The sequence below is a fragment of the Gobio gobio genome, assembly GCF_949357685.1.
Source record: "Gobio gobio genome assembly, chromosome: 11".
Classification (NCBI taxonomy): Eukaryota; Metazoa; Chordata; class Actinopteri; order Cypriniformes; family Gobionidae; genus Gobio; species Gobio gobio.
In genome coordinates, this window is record NC_137104.1 from 6,534,314 (window position 1) to 6,557,615 (window position 23,302).

At 37.9% G+C, this 23,302-nt stretch overlaps 1 protein-coding gene across 3 annotated transcripts in view; it reads right to left on the reverse strand.

The window, feature by feature from the left end:
* Positions 1 to 428: 428 nt before the first annotated feature.
* The window catches only part of kiaa0319l (KIAA0319-like), a 33,414-nt gene continuing 10,540 nt past the window's right edge, over positions 429 to 23,302 (reverse strand). The window contains exons 4-24 of one of the 3 annotated variants that reach the window (XM_079829207.1): positions 22,317 to 22,651; positions 19,191 to 19,434; positions 18,974 to 19,072; positions 18,799 to 18,896; positions 16,982 to 17,069; positions 16,774 to 16,866; positions 16,327 to 16,459; positions 15,919 to 16,147; positions 14,811 to 14,934; positions 14,588 to 14,720; positions 13,676 to 13,824; positions 13,398 to 13,549; positions 13,009 to 13,147; positions 9,967 to 10,126; positions 7,056 to 7,198; positions 6,849 to 6,971; positions 5,540 to 5,630; positions 5,357 to 5,445; positions 1,860 to 2,844; positions 1,216 to 1,733; positions 429 to 1,173 (exon numbers count right to left, since the gene is read on the reverse strand). In XM_079829207.1, coding sequence (XP_079685333.1) covers positions 2,648 to 2,844; positions 5,357 to 5,445; positions 5,540 to 5,630; positions 6,849 to 6,971; positions 7,056 to 7,198; positions 9,967 to 10,126; positions 13,009 to 13,147; positions 13,398 to 13,549; positions 13,676 to 13,824; positions 14,588 to 14,720; positions 14,811 to 14,934; positions 15,919 to 16,147; positions 16,327 to 16,459; positions 16,774 to 16,866; positions 16,982 to 17,069; positions 18,799 to 18,896; positions 18,974 to 19,072; positions 19,191 to 19,434; positions 22,317 to 22,651 — 2,819 coding nt within the window. In that variant the 3' untranslated portion in view covers positions 429 to 1,173; positions 1,216 to 1,733; positions 1,860 to 2,647. Of the gene's footprint in view, positions 1,734 to 1,859; positions 2,845 to 5,356; positions 5,446 to 5,539; positions 5,631 to 6,848; positions 6,972 to 7,055; positions 7,199 to 9,966; positions 10,127 to 13,008; positions 13,148 to 13,397; positions 13,550 to 13,675; positions 13,825 to 14,587; positions 14,721 to 14,810; positions 14,935 to 15,918; positions 16,148 to 16,326; positions 16,460 to 16,773; positions 16,867 to 16,981; positions 17,070 to 18,798; positions 18,897 to 18,973; positions 19,073 to 19,190; positions 19,435 to 22,316; positions 22,652 to 23,302 lie in introns of all 3 variants that reach the window. The other 2 variants (XM_079829209.1, XM_079829208.1) reach the window with 2 other exon arrangements.

Below are 23,302 nucleotides of genomic sequence, written 5' to 3' on the forward strand. Positions count from 1 at the left end.
TGCACAGACAGTTTGGCCTGTAATCAATAGTTGGCTTTAAAACAGGGCATTTCCATCCAACACTAATTTACAAAGTTATAACACTGTTTTGTTCACTTGTTACGTATAGTAAAAACTATGCATAATTACAAACAAGAGACCTTTAAAAAAAAAAAAATGTACACGTATGAACTAGAAAATAAATAGTGCATCTCCAAATGAAAATAAAACGTCAGTAAGTTAAAAATATATATTTTAGACTCGTTTTTCTACTTCAGATGATAGAAATCAGGTGCTCATTCGCGAAGATCACAATAATTAAAAGCAAAAATATAGGATCTAATTTGGTTTTTAAGCTCCACTTGAAGCATTAAACATGTGATTTAGTTTACAAAAATGGTGTACAATTATACGATTAAGGACAGAAATCAAGTATAACAACAAAAAAAGACAGTTGTAAATATATATTTGTTTATTTACTCCAGTTGCATTAGAACAAGTCACATGAAACGGGGAATTCTTCACTAAAAACAACAACACAAAAAAAAAGCATGGATTAAAAAAAAAAAAAACCTTCATTTTCCCCATGCATTCAAAATCTGCAAGACTCAGACGTGGGGAGAAAAAAATAATAATAAATCGCACACACATCGTCTGAACAACATTCAACCTTCATAATAAACCATCCAGTAACATTGGAACTGAAAAGTGCCTTGGCTGAACTGAAACAGTTTTAAAACCGAATGATCATTTCTGATTAATCAACGATCGTCAGAAAGTCAAAAAGGCGTAAAATGCAGTACTAATGCAAGCCAAGTGTAACAAAACATGATTTATTGGCTGTTCCAGTTTGAGTAAGCTAGACTCATATTCATCCTCAAAACCAGAGGCGGTGAGTGACGGGCTCCAGTGCAACATCAATACCATTTCCAGTGTACGAAGAAACCCCTGACAAACATGGCAATTATGCTGGTGTTTAAAGGAACACGCCGACTTTTTGGGACTTTAGCTTATTCGCCGAATCCCCCAGAGTTAGATAAGTCCATACATACCGCACCCACCGCTAGCCTAGCTTAGCACAAAGACTGGAGGTAAATGGCTCCAGCTAGCCTAGCTTAGCACAAAGACAGGAGGTAAATGGCTCCAGCTAGCCTAGCTTAGCACAAAGACTAGAGGTAAATGGCTCCAGCTAGCCTAGCTTAGCACAAAGACAGGAGGTAAATGGCTCCAGCTAGCCTAGCTTAGCACAAAGACTAGAGGTAAATGGCTCCAGCTAGCCTAGCTTAGCACAAAGACTAGAGGTAAATGGCTCCAGCTAGCCTAGCTTAGCACAAAGACTAGAGGTAAATGGCTCCAGCTAGCCTAGCTTAGCACAAAGACTGGAGGTAAATGGCTCCAGCTAGCCTACTGCTCAATACCATGAGTTCAGCGGCGCAATGATATTACGCAACGCCTGAAAATAGTCCCTGTGTAAGCAGGTTGTCACGTTGATTATGTTGACGGACGTTAGACTATTTTCAGGAGCTGCGTAATATCATTGAGCCGCTGCACCCATGTTACGGCAGTTCCTCAATTATTACGCAGGAATGAGAGAATAGTTCCTAGCCATAACGGCCTAAAAAAAACAATCACAACTTTTAATTTTCCGTCGGTCTGAGTACACAATGTAATTATACACATCACAACATGTAAACAGGAAAATGTTGGCGTTATTTTGTCACTTATTGAGCAGTCGGCTAGCTGGAGCCGTTTACCTCCAGTCTTTGTGTTAAGCTAGGCTAGCTGGAGCCATTTACCTCCAGTCTTTGTGCGAAGCTAGGCTAGCTGGAGCCGTTTACCTCCAGTCTTTGTGCTAAGCTAGGCTAGCTGGAGCCATTTACCTCCAGTCTTTGTGCTAAGCTAGGCTAGCTGGAGCCATTTACCTCCAGTCTTTGTGCTAAGCTAGGCTAGCAGTGGGTGCATCAGTGAGAGTTATGGCACGGAGATGAGAATGGTATGTATGGACTTCTCTAACTCAGGGGGATTCGGTGAATAAGCTAAAGTCCCAAAAAGTCGGCGTGTTCCTTTAAAAGGGGCAAAAAGCCACGCAAGACCGCAGAGCAGCACACGCACATCTCAAGTTAATACATGCAAACTATGAAAAATAAAAAAATAAACAAGGGAAACCAACTCTTGCCTTCTCATGCACTCATACATGGCACTGTTGGGTGCCTCAGGACTCACTCTGTGCATTATTACCACAAGTAAAAATATACAAACTATTAGACATGCCAGGCAGTGTTTGGATGTGACAGGCTGCCTGCCATATCAGGAAGCTTCGTAGGAAGGGGAGAGTGAGGCGGGCTCAGTTATCCGCGGTGTGATGAGACCTTACGGTGCGGAAAAGTTCCTCGGAGAGCTACTTTAAAATGCTCAACCCTTCCCGATGGCACATATACATCTCTGCAGGGACGCAGGAACATTCTCATTGTCTTTTTGAGGTTGCATGTCTCTACAGATCTGACCATTCGGGTTAAGATGCATTTTCATTTTGGCTCAGACTGGGCTGCGATTCAACCCGGGGATGCAGGTCAGAGGTCATTCCTGAAGTCCTGCAGGTCCTCCTGAATCGTGACGCGTGTCATGGATGAGGGGTGAACAGTGCGTTGCGAGAGGTTTGGTCTGTGTGCTAAAGCAGCTCCTCTTTTTGTTTTTTGTGTTTATGAGGACCTTGGCCGTTACGCAGAGATCCGTTTTGGGGGGGCAGGAGTTTTCCACGCTCTCGATCGGACCATGGGATGCCCGCCTGGCCGTCGTCGCTTTCCAGATCGGAATCGGAGTGCATGAGCGCGGAGGATGTGGGAGCAGGAACTGGCTTCAAGCGACCTGGAGGAATAATGCAAGGACAGGATGACGTATCTTTGCTACGGAGGACGTATAATACAGTTAAAACAAACTAGGGCTGTCAATTTAACACATTCATTTAATATCAAATAATTAGTAACACTTAATTTTAAGGTGTTGAAATTGAAATTGAAATTAAGATTTATTCGGTTACTTAACATCAATCAAAATGTAGGTACAGCAAATTCATTATAAACAAAAGAGGGTAACCGAAAAGGTGTAGGCTGAAGCCGTGGCTTATTACGCCTACCCTATTTACAAAACAACATCTACCCATCAAAATTTAAACATAAACAATATACATGTATAAACATATGCATACATACACACATGGTCATATACACGTACTGTATATATACTCATATTCATACATACACACACTTAATTACAAATGTTTGTTTGTTGCTTGTATTGTTTCAATTTTGCACAACAATTATACATAAACTTATCTTAGACAATTTATTCTTAGGCAACCATATATTTGTCAAAAATTAGGATTTTTAACTGTTTTTTAAAATAATAAAGGAGTTGCTCCTCTTAAGATCATCGGTGAGACCATTCCACAAGTCGACCCCTTTTACTGAAATAGTGTTCATTTTAAAGTTTGTTCTGACCATTTGTTTTTTAAACATATTCTCTCCTCTTAGGTTATATCTTAGGTGACGTAGTAATACAAGTAAATTATGTAATATTACAAGTAACCAACCCGGTAACACTTTAGAATAATGGTCATTAGTTAATGTATTAACTAACATGAACTAACCATGAGCAGTACATTTGTTACTGTATTTGTTCATCTTTGTTAACGTTAGTTAATATAAATACAGCTGTTCATGTTAGTTCACAGTGCATTAACTAATGTTAACAAGATTTGAATAATGCATTAGTAAATGTTGAAATGAACATTAACAAAGATTAATAAACGCTTTATAAGTGCAGCTCATTATTAGTTAATGTTAACTAAAGTAGTTAACTAATGTTAACTAATGACCATTATTCTAAAGTGTTTTCACTAACCCTAAACCGAACCTTAACTCTAACTGTAATGTAGTTAATTAATATTACTCGGTACGGTAACACTTTATTATACAGTGTCCTTGTTACACACGTTACATGTAATTACTGTAGTATTAACTATAAATTAAGCATAATTTCATGCAACTAACGCTCGACCAAACCTTAACCCTATAGTAAGTACATGTAGTTAATTAATATTACTCAGTAGTTAAATGTATATTTACACTGTAACACGGACACCTTAAAATAAAGTGTAACCAAATAATTTAAGTTAAAATAATATAAAAATATAATAAAATATAAAAAAGCATTTATAAATAACACTTATATACTGAATATATTGACCTGTAAAGTTAAACTACGGTTCAATGTTTTTGAAAGAAGTATTATTTGTAATATTGTGAACATTTTTTACAATTTAAAATAACTCTTAAAATGTCATTTATTGGCATTTTTTCTTCTTCTTCCTATTGTTTAAAACTGTTGCTAAATGTTTTGTAGAAACATTAATAAATTATATTTAGGATTGTTTGATGAATAAAGTTTAAAAAACAGCATTTATTTAAAATAGAAATCTTTTGTAAAAATGTCTTCACTGTCACTTTTGATCTATTTAATGCCTACTTGCTGAATAATTATATATTATATATATATATATTTATATATTTATTAGGGCTTCCAAAAGATTAATCGCATCCAAAATAAAAGTTTGTGTTTACATAATATATGTGTGTGTGTACTCTGTTAATTATGATTTATATATAAATACACACACAAGCATGTATATATTTAAGAAAAAAATATTATTTTTATATAAAACATTTATATTTATATATATTATAGATTATATAAATGTATATACAGTATATACATGCAAATATTTCTTAAATATATACATGAATGTGTGTGTATTTATATATAAATAATAATTAACAGAGTACACACATATACTTTTATTTTGTAAACACAAACTTTTATTTTGGATGCGATTAATCTTTTTACAGCCCTAATATATATATATATAAAATAAAAATAAATATTTATGAATAAATATTCTAAAAATAATTTATTAATGTTTCTACAAAACATTAAGCAACATATACATATATATACATGGTATATATATACATATATATATATATATATATATATATATACACACACATACATATATATATGTATATGTATTTGTGTGTTTTGCTTAATGTTTTGTAGAAACATTAATAAATTATTTTTATATACATATACACACACATATACATATACATATACATATATATAATATATAATATATAATATATATATATCAAATCTTTTGAGCGGTAGTGTATATTCAATTCTTTAATCTTAACTTTAACCGTTTTAACTCTAATCTCTGGGGGAAAAAATTCACATAAGCGATTAATTACAATTAATTATGTAATTTATTTGATTAAAATATTGTTGAGTGACTTGACAGATCTGATCATTTTATTACCAGGTCTTGGTAACTGTAATTCCAGAGCCTCTCGTTCATCCCCCTCCAGCATTTTATAGCGGCTCTTTCTTCTCACTTTGCTTTTCCGTCTGCTCGAGACACCAAAGACACGTTTAATAAACACAAGCAATAAACTCCAAATCAAAAACCTAATAAACAGATCATCATTTGTCTAACCCTTACCTTCGACAGCAGCACACAATACCCCATATTACAGTCGCAATGCCAACCACGGTCATGAATGATGCTATCGTCACATATAATACACTCCATTCTGAAAGAAACATAAACAGGCCATTAAACCACATTTTTATTCACATTTTTTTATTTTACATGTTCAGCTTTCTTTAGTGTGTAATGTTGCTGTTTTAGCATGAAAACAGTCTGCAAAGTTACAAAGTCACACACGTTTTCTTCCGGGAACAAACACATCACAATATTCCTCATTTAAATAATTAATATGCAGAATAAAGGGGCGGGGCCTGGTTGAGTTAGTTAGTAGTAGTTCGTTCACATGGATCTGTGGAAACGACTAAAAACGGTGTATTATGCATGCCAGAAAAGTAATTTGCCGGCCATTTTATAAAGAAAAAATATGCACCAGCACACATACGCATTCAAATGGGCTTGCCTATAGACTAAATCCCACCATTCTCATGCTTCTGCCACACAGATTCACCTTTTAGAAGTTTACACAAAGACGATGATATCTTTTCAAAATTATTTTAAAACCCATTTTCAAAGTCTGCGTTCACGAGCCACCAAACACTGTTGCCATGCAAATGAACGGCCAGAACGCATTGACATTTTTCTATTTTAGTTGAAAATGGTGTTGTGTAAGTGGCCCCAAAGTAAATAGCTAATGATTTTTTACAATGGAAATTAATCAAAAACTTACTTTTGCTAACTTGAGCTGCTGTAAAGCCAAAACAGCCTCTCTTCCATTAATTTCATATTATCACTGTAAAGCTGCTTTGAAGCAATCTGTGTTACAAAAAGCGCTATATAAATTTAGGTGACTTGACCTGACTAGTGTGTTGAAACACTAAAAGCGCTAGACCAATCACAACACACTGATCCAGCCGACCAATCAGAGCACATTGTGCTTTTCAGAAGGAGGGGCTTCATAGCACAAAACGGTCTTGTCAAGCACACATTGATACGACGAAGAGGAAGTAAGTAGACAAAGAAGATGATGAGCTGCTAATTCTGCTCGCCAGTTAGAAAAAAAGTGTGTGAATGATTTTGGCAGACATGTAAATACTGTCTCTTCTTCTGTGGGACAAGCGAGTGTCAAGAGTAAAGTGGCACAGCGCCACCTTGTGTACCGGGAGCGCCATCTACTGAATTTGCACGTTCACTCTGCAAATCGCCAGTGAAAATCGCTTGGGTGTGAACACAAAGACGCTCTGAAAAACGTCTCGGTGTGCACAGGCCTTTAATAGGACCTCTTTAAATCAGCTTCCCTCAAAAATGCTTAGTGTCCCCTCACCACAGTTGCTCTCAGCATCCCCAAAATAAGTACTGAATAAATTCTCCATCCAGAACGGGTGGCACACACAGCGTCTGGTGAAGGAGTCGCATTCCCCATGACTGGAGCAGTTCAGCTGGCAGACTGGGAAAAGATCAGATGGTTAATACCAGACCACTGCTACAATAAAGTTAATGGACCGTTTAATAAAGGCTTGTGAATACTCACTAACTGTGTCCACTCGCCGGGCCCTAAAGATAAGGAATTCATTTTTTTGCTTGCGAAATTTGTTGCGGAGTTCCACAGCAACACTATGGCCAGTCAATGGAGGTCGCCCAGGACCTCCAGATACCAGAAACACCAGGCGAGTGCTGTGAAAATAAGTAAACATCATATATATGCAACATATGTCAAATAAAACAGCTTTTAAGAGACTTCTGATATGAATGGGCCATGTGTGTGTGTTCATGATTTTAAACATTTCTTTCAAAAGTACTGTGCTGCAGGGATGACAACTTTTTGTTAGCATTGAGCACTTCTGGTTCCATTCATACATATATATTTTTTTCCTGTAATTAATCGCGATTAATCACAACTTTTTAATATTTTACGTTTTTAATATTTTGATATTGTAATAATTTCAGTTACTCTCCAAATTAATGTAGAAACAATTTAAAGAGTATATTTTAAATATGTGTTGTAATGGCATCTTTTTATGAATGAAGGCCAGTATCACTGATACTAAAGTCTCTATGAAACATTAATGACGTTACATTACAGTATAACTGAAAGCTCCCAATTTCAACATTTATTAAGCTTTAAAAAAACAACTTTTAATTAAAGTGAACTTAAAACAATCTTTACATAAACCCAAAATAATAAATGTTATATTTACCCATGGCCTTCCCTGTTAGACATATACAGAAATGTAATAGTTATCAAACACCTTTCTTAACTGCATAAATAATAAATGAAATATTGATTAATCATCATTAAAGCTACAATTTTCTCTGTTCCCGTTGTTCTTTGATGAACATTAATGACAGGCATCATCAGTGCTCCTGTCACTTTAAGATCTGCCGCTGACGAACATGACACGGATCTCACGCGCTGCCCCGCGCATCTCATCTCCTCACAACTCTTTAAGGTCATTTAAGACTTTATTTAACTAATTTAAGACACCTAATATGAGAATACTCAACAACAACAAAAATTGTTTGTTCGAGAGCAAAAGAGAACTCGATGTGAGCAGGAGACTGACGCGAGTCTGTCTGTGCGTCGAGTGTGTGTGTGTGTGTGTGTCCGAGTGTCCCTCGATTAGCTGACATGAGATGCAGCCACACAGACAGGACACTGACACACACACGCACGCACGCACACACACACAGGAGATTGACATACAGCGCGTTCTCTTGTCGCGCTTGGAAGCATTTACATGAATAAGAGCGTAATCATGTAATGCTAGGCAAAAATGGATATAAAAACAGACGCGTTATTTGCATTAAATACTTTTAATGTGTTAAGCTGAAAAAACGAATCGCCTGCGTTAACGCGTTAATTTGCCCAGCCCTAATATATACATAGATGCCTCATTAGCAGCTGTTTCTATGGGCTGCTCTACGTAAGCCGCCCGCCATATTGGAACGTCAAAGCTGGTTCGTGAACATTTGATAGCAAGTTGACTGTGCGTCTGCAAATGTAATTAGACGAGTGTATGAATATCTATATCTGCAATAGACGAACACAATATAAGAAAAAATGAAGTCCTTTTTAGCAGCTGTTCTGCAGTTAAACGCCGTATACATGTGCAAGAGGCAACTGTTTACACTTGTACGCACATGCCCAGTGTGCATGAACGGTCATGTGACATGCGACATGCCTTTTCGGTTGTGCAGTGTAGACCAAGTGGCAACTTCCCCCAGTTTCTCTTGAAGCCAATACGGAAGTGACTTAAACTGCAATTCATCATCGACTGGCCACTAGAGACAGACTCCAGAAGGAGCAGAATCTCATTGAGCTCATGTTAAAATGCCCAACTTTACAGCAGAATAAAACATGTTTACAGTCTGATACAAATTGTGGTTTTGGTCTATACGGCTAATGTTGCCCTTCATGACGACTGTGAGGGGGTGAATATTTTTATAACTCATTTGTTCACAGTATATAAAGCCTTAAAGTTCTGCGTTATTAAAGGTCCTGTTCTTCGTGATCCCATTTTTCAAACTTTAGTTAGTGTGTAATGTTGCTGTTAGAGCATAAATAATACCTGTAAAATTATAAAGCTCAAAGTTCAATGCCAAGCGAGATATTTTATTTAACAGAAGTTCCCTTTCAAAGCCTACAGCGAACGGCTGGTTTGGACTACATCCTGGTACTTCCTGCTTTAATGACGTCAATTGAACAGTTTGTCGACTAACCTCCGCCCACAAGAATACGCAAAAAAGGGGGCGTGGCCTTGTTGCTCTCCCACGTGGAGAAGAGGAAGTGTTGCGTTCGGTTGCGTTTGTAGAGTGTGTTTGTCGCCATGTCGTCGAGACGCTGTTATTTTCATCCCGGAGTCAAATCACCTTTGTTTGGCCTTCAGGGGCTGTAGTTTGAGCGCGTTCATCTCCCCGTTATGGTAAGAGGCGTGACCTTTCCGGGCAACGTGAGCTAAGCTGCTGTCCAATCACAACACGGGAACCGCTGGCACAATCAGAACTCGTTACGTATTTCTGAAGGAGGGACTTCATAGAATAAGGAAATCTATCAAGCCATTTTGAGGACAGTGAAAACAGCGGTATACAGATAAGTAAATTGTGTGAAAAATACTGTTTTTTTTACACGCGAAACATGAACACATGTTATATTGCACACTGGTAACACAATCAAAGCTTAAAAAAAAACAGGAAAAACGGGACCTTTAAGGGCGTGGCCACATGGGTTTTTTGTGGAGGGAACCAGGGTGATGTGAACTCGCCCTACAAGAATACGTCATCACTGCAGCGCTCTTTTCTATTAATGTGAAAACTGAGTAAAATGAGAAGTTCTTCCGTGGTTTCTCTTCAGTACAGTGAAGTAATTTAATCAGATCAGTGATGACGAGGTGTTAAGTTTAGCCCTGCCTAAGAAGCCTGAACTTGCGCTAAGCCGGACTGACCTGTGCTCATTGAAGGCGCTAATCTCTCGCATAATGATGTCACTGTCCAGGACTCCAAGCAGGACGCCAACCTGCCTGATGAACATATCCTTCTGTCTGCGGGACACCTTATCCACAGCAACTTCTAGGATCAGCTCCACCAAGTCTCGCTCATAAACATCTGAGGAACAACGAGAGAATTATAATATTATTATGCTTTTGTACATTTTCTGCTTTCTTTAGTGTGTAACGTTTCTGTTTGAGCATGAAAAAGCTCTGCAAAGTTACACAAAGTCCCTCAAAAAGGAGTTATTCTCAATATCAGTGTCACTGTTTCTGAACTCCCTGAAACGGCACAATTGTAGTCTTGAGTTTTCTTCCGGGAACGAACAAGTCACAATATTCCTCATTTAAATAATTAATACCCAGAATAAAGGGGCGGGGCCTGGTTGAGTTAGTTAGTAGTGTGTTGAAACTAACGGTTATGGTAAGGAGCATTGACCAATCACAACACACTGCTCCAGCCGACCAATCAGAGCACATTGTGCTTTTCAGAAGGAGGGGCTTCATAGAGACAGGAACTAAACAGAGCCTTACTGACAGACTGGGAATAATGATGTGAAGTTCGATTAATTTTACTGACTCAGATCTTTGAATCTCTTCATCAAAATGAACAAAACTTTTTTTCAAGTAATTTTGTTCATTTCAGCAGAATTTAATTAAATGTTACATGTAAATAGCCAAATTCTACTTGTGGAAAAAACACATCTACTTGCACAAACTGCAAGGCGAACTGCAATACAAGGCCAAATTATGAGTAGGGATGGGTATCGAGAAACGGTTCCAAATTGCCCAGAACCGGTGATTTTTACCATTTAAGCGCAAAAAAGATGCACGCTGTTTTCACACACGCTACACACACACACACCCACACACACGTGCGCACAGAACGGCTTCTCATAGAGAATGAATAGTGTGTGATAATGAACATTGTTCTCTTCCTCGTTTTTTAGCACAGAACGCAAATGGACAAATACACACAAAAATGTCAAAATACTCTCGTAAACACAGTCGTTATGTCGTTGACGGCAGATTTTCTTGATGCCGTCTCAAATAACAAAAGACGAAAAAATTCACTTGCTGATTTAGACCAGTGTTTTCCAACCACGATCCTGGAGGCACACCAACACTACACATTTTGCATGTCTCCTTTATTCGACACGCCCATTTCAGGACTTGGAGTCTCTGATAATAAGATGATCATTTGAATCAGGTGTGTTTGATTAAGGAGACATGCAAAATCTGCAGTGTTGTGCAGCGTTCCAGTTCATGTTTATTATGCCCTTCACTCGTTAACTTCCCTCCGTCTCGATCACTCGGATGTGCGTCATTGCTTACGTTGCATGAGTGCCCACTACTGGAGGAACATTTGCTATGGACTGAACTGGAACGTCCTAAGCCCTTGATCACTTCGAATCCACTATGGAGTTGATTTATTTATTTATTTATTCCTTTAAGAAATTGTTTAATGCAGCATTCTGTATGTAAATATAGGTGTGTTTGGGTTGTTTTAAATGTTTTTAAAAATAATACAAATATCAGAGTTGTTTGTGGTGGGGTAAATTAAATGTGATATGCGGTGACGTCACAATCGTGTTGCATTGTGGTATATGAAGCTGCCTGAAGCGTACATGAAGTAGACTCGCTCCCTTGGTCAAAATCGAGGGAGCAAGGGTTTGTCCATATAAACTTCCCTTGTCCACTTCGAAGTGGAACGCACTTCAAAATGGCGGCGGGGATTCTCCCGAGGGGAAGTGCTTAGGGAAGTTCGCAAGTGCGTGTCTAAAACTGGAGTGGACACAGCGTTGGTGTGCCTCCAGGATCGTGTTTGGGAAACACTGATCTAGACGGACTAACTTTTAACTATATTTGTAATGTATAGCCTATATTTGTTCAAGAAAGTGCAGTGTTATTTTACATTTGATTACAGTTTCTGTACCTGAATACCTGAAAATGTTTATTTCAATCCTATCTTTGTTCAATTGTATTTATTTGTGCAATTGCTAATTTGTTCTTTTTTTAATTACTGAGTGTTAACTTGTCTTTATTAATGCTAGAAATGTATTTATATATATATATATATATATATATATATATATAGAGAGAGAGAGAGAGAGAGAGAGAGAGAGAGAGAGAGAGAGAGAGAGTTTTGCTAATGTTTTTTAAAACATAGGCAAAAGTTGCTAGCCTGTTGATCTTCGTTCATGATATTCAGCTACAATATTTTGCAATAATAGCCTAATAATAAATGTGAATGATATCTAAGGTTATTTTTAACCCTATTGGAATCTAAATTAGTTAAAATTCAAACGATACCCAACCCTAATTATGAGAAACATAAAACGATGAATTCATTGCTTAGCTGGGTCTTCAGGTTATGCAGTCTGTTAGTTTACCTAGAGTCATTCGTTCTTTTGTCACATCGCATTCCCATAAACTGATACAGAAATGATTAGTTCACCTCTCGAGTTCTGTTTTTGTTGTGATTTTCCCCCATCATACGGATAAAGTTTAAAGCATTAACTCTTTATTACCACATTCAATGTCAGGGAAAAGAACCATCAAGACAGAAATTCAAAAAATTATAAATTGTAAGAAGCTACAATTAGCAGCTGTCACATGACAAAAGTTAGTCTCAGACCCGAAGACTCGAGAGATGAACTAATCGTTTCTCTTTCCGGTACAGAACCTATAGGATGTTGCGCATGCACGGTCAACACAAATTGAATGAATCCCTTTCTGAGACAGCTCATTGTTCCCGAGTCATATTAAAGATGTGTTCAAAATGAACAACTCTTTCATGATCGACCCATTAAACTGGGAAGAGAGGAGCTGCAACAAAGTCAAATATGGGGAAAATAGTGTTGTTGTTTTTTTTACATTCAGGCATGAAATCTTCAAACTTTGAATGCTCAGACAGCAACATTGCACAAAGAAATTGCAATGCAATGCAATTAAAATGTCTGCTTTATTTGATTATCTTTTACTTATAAGCATACTGACCTGGTCGAACCTCTACAGTGCCTGTGTCAGTACTGGTCTTTCCCTTACTGTCAGTTACAGTCAGGGCGAAAGTGTACTTCCCTTCCACCAGATTACCAAGAAAAAGCACTGCCTGGTGGTCAGAGTTATTCAGGACATCCTGGAGGAGAAAAACAGAGTGTCAGTGGGTGTTCAATGTGTCATTTTCTGGTCCTGATTGATGGCTCCTCATTCAGGTGGAGTTTCCAAACCTTTTGAGGAACACACTCTTAAAGGAACGGTACCAAATTAACTGGTTCCACTTGTTCTGTCACTACCTCACAGTATTGAACAGTGTGACAGCTTGAATATTTAACCATGAATGTAATTTGAAAGGCAGCAAGTATTTCACTTTACTGAATAGTACTGACCCCTGCAGCCGGGCTGCTGTCTTCACGAGCCCAGAAGTAGCTGATGCCACCCTTATCATCTGATGATCGAGAACCATCCAGAACTGCTGTACGGCTGGGAAGAGTGATCGGAGGACTGGACAGCACTTTGGCAACAGGTGGCTGATCATCCTCTGATTTCAACAAGCCAAAAGCACAATTATTTCTAATATGACAAGACAGACCACAACAGAACTAAACTAACAAAGTCTTCCAACACCAACATAAAACTTTTCTTGGATTTAATTAAGAACGCACACCTTCTCGGACAATGACAGAAACCGTGTCAGAATTCTCCAGCATCCGGTCATCCGTCACGGTCAACATGAATATATACTCGCCCTCCTGCAGACCCGTCACCACAGCAACCGCAGTGTCCGCATTATCAATTTTAACCCCTTCTGGGCCACTGTGACACATTAAAATATATATATATCATGAGTCTACAGCTAAATTAACTACATTACTACTATGAAGATTTGAAAAATACGACATCTGATAGAACACATAGGGCTGTCAATCAATTAAAAATGTATTCAAAATATGCCGATTGATTAATCAAATTATTTAGAAACAATCCCATAATAATATGTCATATATATATATATAATTTTGGCTGTTTTTAATGTTGCAAGGCTGCATTTATTTGATCAAAAATACAGCAAAAACAGTAAAAAATTTGAAATATTATTACAAATTAAAACAGCCATTTTCTATTGTAATATATTTTAAAATTTAATTTATTCCTGTGATATAAAGCTGAATTTTCAGCATCATTCCTACAGTCTTCAGTGTCACATGACCCTTGAGAAATCATTCTAATATGATGATTTGCTGCTCAAGAAATATTACTTATGAAAACAGTTGTGCTGCTTAATATTTTTTGTGGAAAGTGTGATTTTTTGACGAATGGACAAAACAGCATTTATGTGAAACAGAAATCTTTCGTAAGATTATAAGTCTTTTACTGTCACTTTTGATCAATTTAATGCATTCTTGCTAAATAAAAGTATTAATTTCTTCCAAAAATCCCTTACTGACACCAAATTTATAATGGTACAGTCCATTAAAATTGGACTTTGTGAGATTTTGTACATAGTTATTTTTTATTTTAATTATTACAAATTCTAAATATACATAAGATGCACACAGGGAGAGTGTGCGTGTGTAACCTGGTCTTTGTCCAGTGGTACGTGGCAATTTTTTGGTCGTCGTTGCTTTTGCTGCCGTCCAGCGTGGTACGATCCACAGGCAGCGTCAGCTCCTTGTCTGGACCAGCATCCGCTACAGGGGGCTTGTTATTCTCTGGGGGGGATTACACATAGAGGGAGCTCAGACACAAACAGAAGCTTTAAATGAAGTGTGAATCATCGTGCTTTGTATTTAAAAAGATACCTGGCTGGACAATGACAGTGACCTGGGCTGTGTCTTGCTGGCCAGACGAGTCAGTGACGGTCAGCTGAAAGGTGTAGTCCCCCTCCTGCAGGGCAGAAAGCTGCAGAATGGGCGTCCTCACACCCTATGGAGAACAAAACACAAGTGTGCTCACTGACACACTCCCTGACAAAAATAATCATAAAATGCATTCGAAATAGAGTTGCACGATGATTCTGGATGAATTGAGAATCATATTTTTTTGTTCAAAATGGAGATCACGATTCTTCCACGTTTCTGAATAGACAACGAAACAATATAATATATGTAATGCACTAGAGGTTCTGACAAAATGCTAATGGCTGCAGTCTATTTAAGGAAAAAAAATTCATTTGAATGAATGATTCAATAACTCACTCCGAAATCGCCCCCTATACTCTTAAATAGGGCACTATTTGAAGGGACAGCCATTTGTAGTGGTGTCCGAAACCATAGTGGACATTATCGGGTGCACTCATTCAATCAATCCCATAATGCATCGCACGCAATACACTCAACAGCAAGAGAATATCCATAATGTATTGTGAGGGTTGTGATGAATTAATTACCACACCTAGCCAGAAGATGGCGCCTGCAATCCATTTCGCAAACCGCTTGTCGAATGTGGGTTGTTCAATACAAATGTTTTCATGACTACTGGAGCTGCCAGTTTGCTAAGTGTCAAATGATTATTAAACAACGAGCACAAACTACGCAAAAGTGGCGCACTTAGTGTCCGACTTCATCAAGTTACTTTCAAAAGGTAATTTATTCGCTATCATTCGGACATTAGTGATGTTTATTTCCGAACTATAAACTTTTATCCCAGTACTGTCATAATCGAAATGATTGTAAGACATAAAAAATATTGATACTGTGTGGTTGTGAAGCGGTTTCATATCTATACATGACAACTGCCTTCTCTGTGTCAGAACACAGATCTGAATATTCGCTGTGATCGTCCTAGTCAAAGGTTTAATAGACAAAGCTGAATATTTGTCATTTAGGAATAAGATCGCGTGGGTGCTTGAATCGAGATCACGTCATCAATGCACCTCTAATTCGAAAAGGCTTTGTGTTTCTCATCTACCTGCATCTCCACCACCTTGCCCTTGCTCTCAGGGCTGAGGGACCATTCATAGGACAGATTCTCATGGTCGTCAGTGCTTTGGTTGCCGTACAGTGTGATATAGTTGCGTGGTAGTGTGATCACTTGGTTGGGTCCAGCATTAGCTGTAGGCTTGTAGTCCGTGGCCTTGTTGACTAACAACATGGCATGGGTTGAATTCTGAGCTCCATCTGAGTCAGTCACAGTGAGTCTGTTGGAGAAAAGATATGATATAGTATAACAACCCTTTTTATTTGGTGTTTACTTTTGAACAACTTTAAACAGTTTGCCAGAGGACAGACTGGTTTGCTGGGTTTTGCAGTGGTGAATGCACATCAGGGTGAACATGTCGTAATACAGTATGTACAAAAAACACTGCATAAGACATACCTGAAGGTGTAGTTTCCAGGGACGAGGTTGGTGAGGGTGAGAACAGCAGTATCACCTGAGGCCTTTTCCTCTCGGAGCGGCCCCTTCACTTCTTCCCAATGCCACGACACCACTTTATCATCATCAGTACTCACTGAGAAACATTTATGATCAGAAATGCATCATTAGACATTCTTGGCCACAGCAGATCATTTATATTTAAAGTTATATTTAGCGATGTGTTAAGAGTTGGGCTGCACAATATTAATTATTAATTTATCAATTAAATGAAGCATTGGTGAGCATTAGAAACTTCTTTCAAAAATCCTACTGATCCCAAATGTTTTGAAAGGTAGTGTACTTTTCTTACTTTTTTTTTTTAAATAATGCTAGTATAAAATGCTATTATGGCTCATACAACAGGAAATACTTGGTTTAGTGAAAGCAAAAAAAAAATCTGATACGCACAATGACCGTCAATCACAGTGGAGCTCGTAGGCAAAGAGATTTCCTGGTATTTTGGGGAAACCACAGCAACAGGTGGCTTATTCACTCGTGGCTCTGTTGGAGCAAAAAACGCAGGAATTATACAGGCTGACCAAAACCTCTTTATAAAAAATGAGCAGCACAACTGATTCCAGTGCACAATTAGCAGGTACATCAATGCTAAAGTTACCTGGTTTGACAGTAACGTTGACGTATCCCTCCCCATGAGCACCATCACCATCCACTACCACCTCAAACTCATACAGACCCACTGTCAGCTAAGGGAGACATTGTTTGGAATATTAGGAATGTTTAGAATATATACTGTATGTATATTTATATATATACGTATGTATATGAAGACTTCAGATGCAAAAGCCTCTAAGTCCATCTGACGTTTTTCTTTAAAATAAGCATTTTTGTCAGGCTTCTATGTATAGGTTTCTACCTAAGTACTGGTACATCTGAATGGGATGAGGCTGGGATTTAGTGGGTTTGAAGTGAAAGTATTTTATGAACGTTTACTATATGTGGAGAGCATTCACTCAGTATCATTAACTCATTTTTGACCAAAGTGGCCTTTAGAGGCTTTTGCATCAGAACTCTATATATATAATTAACGCGTTAACGCTGGCGATTAATTTTTTCAGCTTAACGCATTAAAAATATTTAACGCAAATAACGCAGCATCCGTTTTTATATCCATTTTTGCCTAGCGTTACATGATCACGCTCTTATTCATGTAAATGCTTCCAAGCACAACAAGACACAAGAGAACACGCTGTATGTCAATGTCCTGTCTGTGTGTGTGTGTCCTGTCTGTGTGGCTGCGTCTCATGTCAGCTAATCGAGGGACACACACACACACACACACACACACACACACACACACACACACACACACACACACACACGACGCACACACACACACGACGCACACACACACACACACAGACTCGTGTCAGTCTCCTGCTCACATCGAGTTCTCTTTTGCTCTTGAACAAACAATAACAACACAGAGGATTTTGAGTATTCTCATATTAGGAGTCTTAAATTAGTTAAATAACGTCTTAAATGAACTTAAAGAGTTGTGAGGAGATGAGATGCACGGGACAGCGCGTCAGATCCGCGGCTGTTCTTAAAGTGACAGGAGCACTGATGATGCCTGTCATTAATGTTCATCAAAGAACAACGGGAACAGAGAAGATTGTAGCTTTAATGATGATTAATCTATATTTCATTTATTATTTATGCAGTTAAGAAAGGTGTTTGATAACTATTACATTATATATCTATATACATATATCCCAATTTGCCTACTTATACAATGCCCTTAAAGTATGTACTGTTTTCTTGAAGAAAAAGTAGCAGAAGAGTAGGCAAGCTTTGTGACCAACTACTTCATCATAATCGTCTTTAAATGGACAGCTCTGTCGCTTAGTCACGTGCATCCTGTCAACATTTAAACTGGCCTGTCGATCATCTCGTCACAGTTAAAATCCTCCACATTCAATTTAATTTCCTACCGCATCGGAGAGAAATGTAGTAGCACGTTGATCTGCCAGTCCCGGGTTTTTCATGAACTCTCCTCATGTGTTTGCAATTTGCATTATGATTAAAATGACCAAACAAGTTCTTTGCACAAGTTCACATTGTTGTTGCAGATGAAATATAATGTGGATAAAATTGAATAAATTTATTTTTTCCTTAGGTTAAATACTGATTATTAAATCACTCAAACCCCTTTATCTAAACCTCTCTACTTAACCGTCGGACTTGCATATCCGCCATGTTTGCAGTTGAACACTTTTTATTCATAGTTGCAGTTCTAATCGAATCCTCGTCTAATATGCAATGGGTTGTGGGCAATATTAGCCGTTAAAGTGTGCACGGATCCATCCTTTCGGATTCGAACCGGAAAAAGTAGAACATTCAGGTATATTTTGAATACTATTTAGGACGGATAGTATGCGAATTGGGACGCAGTGAATGAACGTATATATTTACCTTGCTGAGCTTAAGCGTCTTGGTGTGTTTACCCTCCATTTCTCCACTATAGTCTTTTGGATGCGTCCTCAAACGCCAGTTAAAATCATAGTTAACCCCTAAAGGAATGAACAGAGAAATTATAACGAAGATAAAGGAGGAGAAACTATCTGCAATGGCTTATTTAGAGCAGTACCTGAAGGGGGCTCTGGCAATACAAAAGCATTCAGTTCCACCTCACTGTGTGGTAAAGTGACCTCCACATTGTTGCCAGCAGACACGACCAGCTCTCGCACTGAAACAATGGTTATAATACATCACACGTGTGCTTTGATTTTGTTAACTTTGAAAACCTCACAACAAGGAGGTTATAAATACAGCACAACACATGATTATAGAGCAGTATGTCGTACCAGCCGGTGTTGTTGGTGAAGTCTCTGAACGGGTGTCAGACGTGGACTGTGGTGACTGATTACTGTTGTTTAATGCCGAATGATCTCCAGTGTCTACATCCAGTGTTGAGTTATGCTCAGGTACTGAGACAGCTTCCTGTTCGCCACTGCCACTGGTGGACTGGATGGAGATCTCACCGGCTGTATGTGGAAGAGCTTCATCATGGGATGTGGTCAGTGGCACTGTGGGTTTAACAGACTGGTCCTGTGGGGGCGAAGTGCAAGAGTAAAAGTGCAAAATGTTATGCTTTAGGACAGTGACATTAAAATTCAACACCAAATTTGTCACAATAAAATTGAAAATGAATAAATATAATTCCTAATTTTAAAGGGTTAGTTCACCCAAAAATGAAAATTCTGTCATTAATTACTTACCCACATGTCGTTCGACACCCGTCAGACCTCCGTTCGTCTTCGGAACACAAATGAAGATATTTTAGTTGAAATCTGATGGCTCTGAAAGGCCTCCATTGGCACAATGCACGGTTCACTTTCAAGACCCATAAAAGGTACTAAAGACGTCGTTACAAAGTCCATCTTCTACAGTGGTTCTAAAATAACTTTATGAATCGGTGAGAATAGTTTTTGTGCGCGAATCATGATTCGGATCACATGTCAAACTGCCAAACTGCTGAATCGACTCACTGATTCATAACGCTTCGAAGCTTCATGAGGCCGTGTTTTGAAATCGTCATCATTATGTAAGTCGTTATTTAAGGTTTTTTTGCGCACAAAAACTATTCTCGCCGATTCATAAAGTTATTGTAGAACCACTGTAGTGAGATGGACTTTGTAACGACGTCTTTAGTACCTTTTAAGGGTCTTGAGAGTGAACCGTGCCATTGAGCCAATAGAGGCCTTTCAGAGCCATCAGATTTCAACTAAAATATCTTCATTTGTGTTCCGAATATGAACGGAGGTCTTACGGGTGTCGAACAACATGAGGGTAAGTAATTAATGACAGAATTTTCATTTTTGGGTGAACTAACCCTTTAAGTCATCCCTGATTTCCCCTTCAAAGTCAGTCAGAAATCTTGGAGTTACATTTGATGATCAGTTGTCCTTCAGAGAACACATTGCTAAGACAGCTCGCTCGTGCAGGTTTGCGCTCTACAACATCAGGAAGATCAGACCGTTCCTAACAGAGCACGCAACACAGCTTCTTGTCCAAGCCCTGGTTATTTCTAGACTTGACTACTGCAATGCGCTTCTGGCTGGACTCCCCTCTTGTGTGATCCAAACACTTCGAATGATCCAGAATGCAGCGGCACGTCTGGTCTTCAACGAGCCCAAAAGGACCCACGTCACACCACTCTTCATCTCTCTGCACTGGCTACCACTCGCATCAAGTTTAAGGCGCTGACGCTTGCCTACAGAGCCACCACGCGCTCAGCTCCTGCATACTTTGACTCGATTCTACGACTCCACACCCCCACCAGAAGCCTTCAATCAGCCAAGAAGAGAAGGCTTGTAGTACCATCACAGAGAGGCAAAAAAATCCCTTTCCAGAACATTTGCATTCAACGTTCCCAGCTGGTGGAACGATCTTCCCACCGCCATCCGAAATGCTGATTCGTTGACAACATTCAAAAGTCAACTCATCTCTTCCATGAGCACTTAACCTCTTAAAAAAACAAAAAAAAAACTTTACTTTCCTCTTTCCCTCCCTAGTCTAGCCTGTGCTACACCGAGAAATGTACACGGACTAAGTATTTCAGGCACTTGTTGCGCTCACTCGACTCTTCACGACCAATCGCTTATTGTACCCCCAAGTTGTAAGTCGCTTTGGATAAAAGCGTCTGCTAAATGCATAAATGTAAATGTAAGTAGGGCTGGGCGATATATCGCATGACATTGTTAGGCGCATCTCGTCAGTAAAGCCGGTTCCTTGATTAGTAGTAAATCGCCATCACCTGCTTTCAGATAGAGCGGCATTTACTACACAGAGCCGTAGTTCACTGACAAGCTGAGCCATATCGCATTAATTAATGCTGACGAGATGCGCCTAACAATGTCATGCGTTATATATCGCCCAGCCCTAAATGTAAGTCACAACAACATTGTACTGTACAGTTATTCATTTTGAGATTTTATATTACATTTAACAGTGTTATTAAATTATTTTCATTATTAAATACAACTTAAAAATGAACTGTAAACATTAGATAATGGCAAAGGTAATCTAAATGTAAAGATATGGGAAATTATATAAAATTAAATGCATATATTCTCCAAATCAAGAGTTGAAGTGCAAGATTTTATGCTTCAGGACAGTGATATTACAATTCTGTATTATTTTGTCTTAATAAATTATAAATAAATAAAATCCTATTTGTAAATTCCACAAGTCACCAAAACAAATGTACAGTATAAAAAAATGCATATTCATTTCGAGATTTGCTATTACATTTAACAGTTATAACATTTATTTAAATAAATAAAAATATTATTATTGTTTTTAAAAATTAACTTTAAGCATTAGATGGCGGCAAAGGTGATCTAAATGTAAAAAATATTGGAAATGAGCATGCACTAAATATAACAAATACAACACAAATAGAATTAAATAAACCAAAATATACTATTTTGTCTAAATACATAGAAAAATAATAAATAACATCCCAAAAGAGCCACCACAACACTATGAATGTACCGTATCATTTTTTAAAAATATTAAATTAAATATTATTAATCATTATTAAATAAAATAATTGAATATCACATTAAATTAAATATTAATTTTACAAAAACAATAGATGTTGGCTTACTGTAAAAATATGCTAAATAAGCATGCACAATTAAATAATAATCAGACGAGATATATATATATATATATATATATATATATATATATATACACACACACACACAGATAGAGTGCAAGATTGAATTCTATAGGATAGTGGGTCTTATTCACTAGCTCATGTACAATAATCCACACTCATCAACATTTAGAACGAGTGTAATAACAAGCATACGCACCTTTCCGGTGGATATTTTATAACGCATCTATTAGTAAGAACACGTGTACGCATTATTAGTGAATGAAACCCACTACTGAACTCCTTTGAGATCATAATGGCTTACATGGTCCGTCTCCCTGATTACTCTGACATCCTCAGTTTGGCGAACGTTCCTCTTCCTGCGCATGCCCGTGCTCAGATGCTGCAGAAGCCCCAGAGACTCTATATCCGGCTGAGGAAGAGACCTAATGGCGCAGCCCTTCGTCTGAGCACAGGTCAGCAGCACACAGCGTCCCCCCAGGCTCCACACGGCCCCGCAGGAGGGCTGCAGACAGCAGGACTCCCAGCACCGAGTCCCAGCATGATCCACTGCCAGTGGCTGCCAGCCCAGGCCAATGACACTGCTCCAGTGGATGCCCAGGACACCGCCCGTTACAGTGCACATGCTGCCCGAAACCCCTGAGAGAGGGACATATGAGGCAAAAACAAAGGTTGACAAGGAGAAAAGAGACCTGAGAGGGACAAAAGATTACTAAATATGGCACAGCTATGACAATAAAGGTGTTTTGGACTTTTTGCTCTTAAATATATACATGCTTGTGTGTGTGTTTATATATAAATAATAATTAACAGATTACACACACATATTATGTAAACACAAACTTTTATTTTGGATGCGATTAATCGCGATTAATCTTTTGACAGCCCTAATACATATACATAAACATATATACATATATACATATATATATACACATACATACATATATATATATATATAGGATGATATATATCCATAATTGACAGAAAACAAAACAAATCTAATATTGTCTAATAACCAATTAAATTTCTAAACTATTTTGTCTACATAAACTATCAACAAACATAATTAAATTAATTTAATTAAAATGAAATACCAAAAGTGACTTTAATCCGTACATTATAATGTACAGCATTATTAAATATTAAATCATTCTAATTATTATTAAATGATTGGAATACTATTGGCGTCATCTAATTCTCACTTAATCTACATCTAAAAAATATATAGAGGAAATCAGCATGCACAATTAAATATACAATATACATCCAATACTGACAGATACCAAT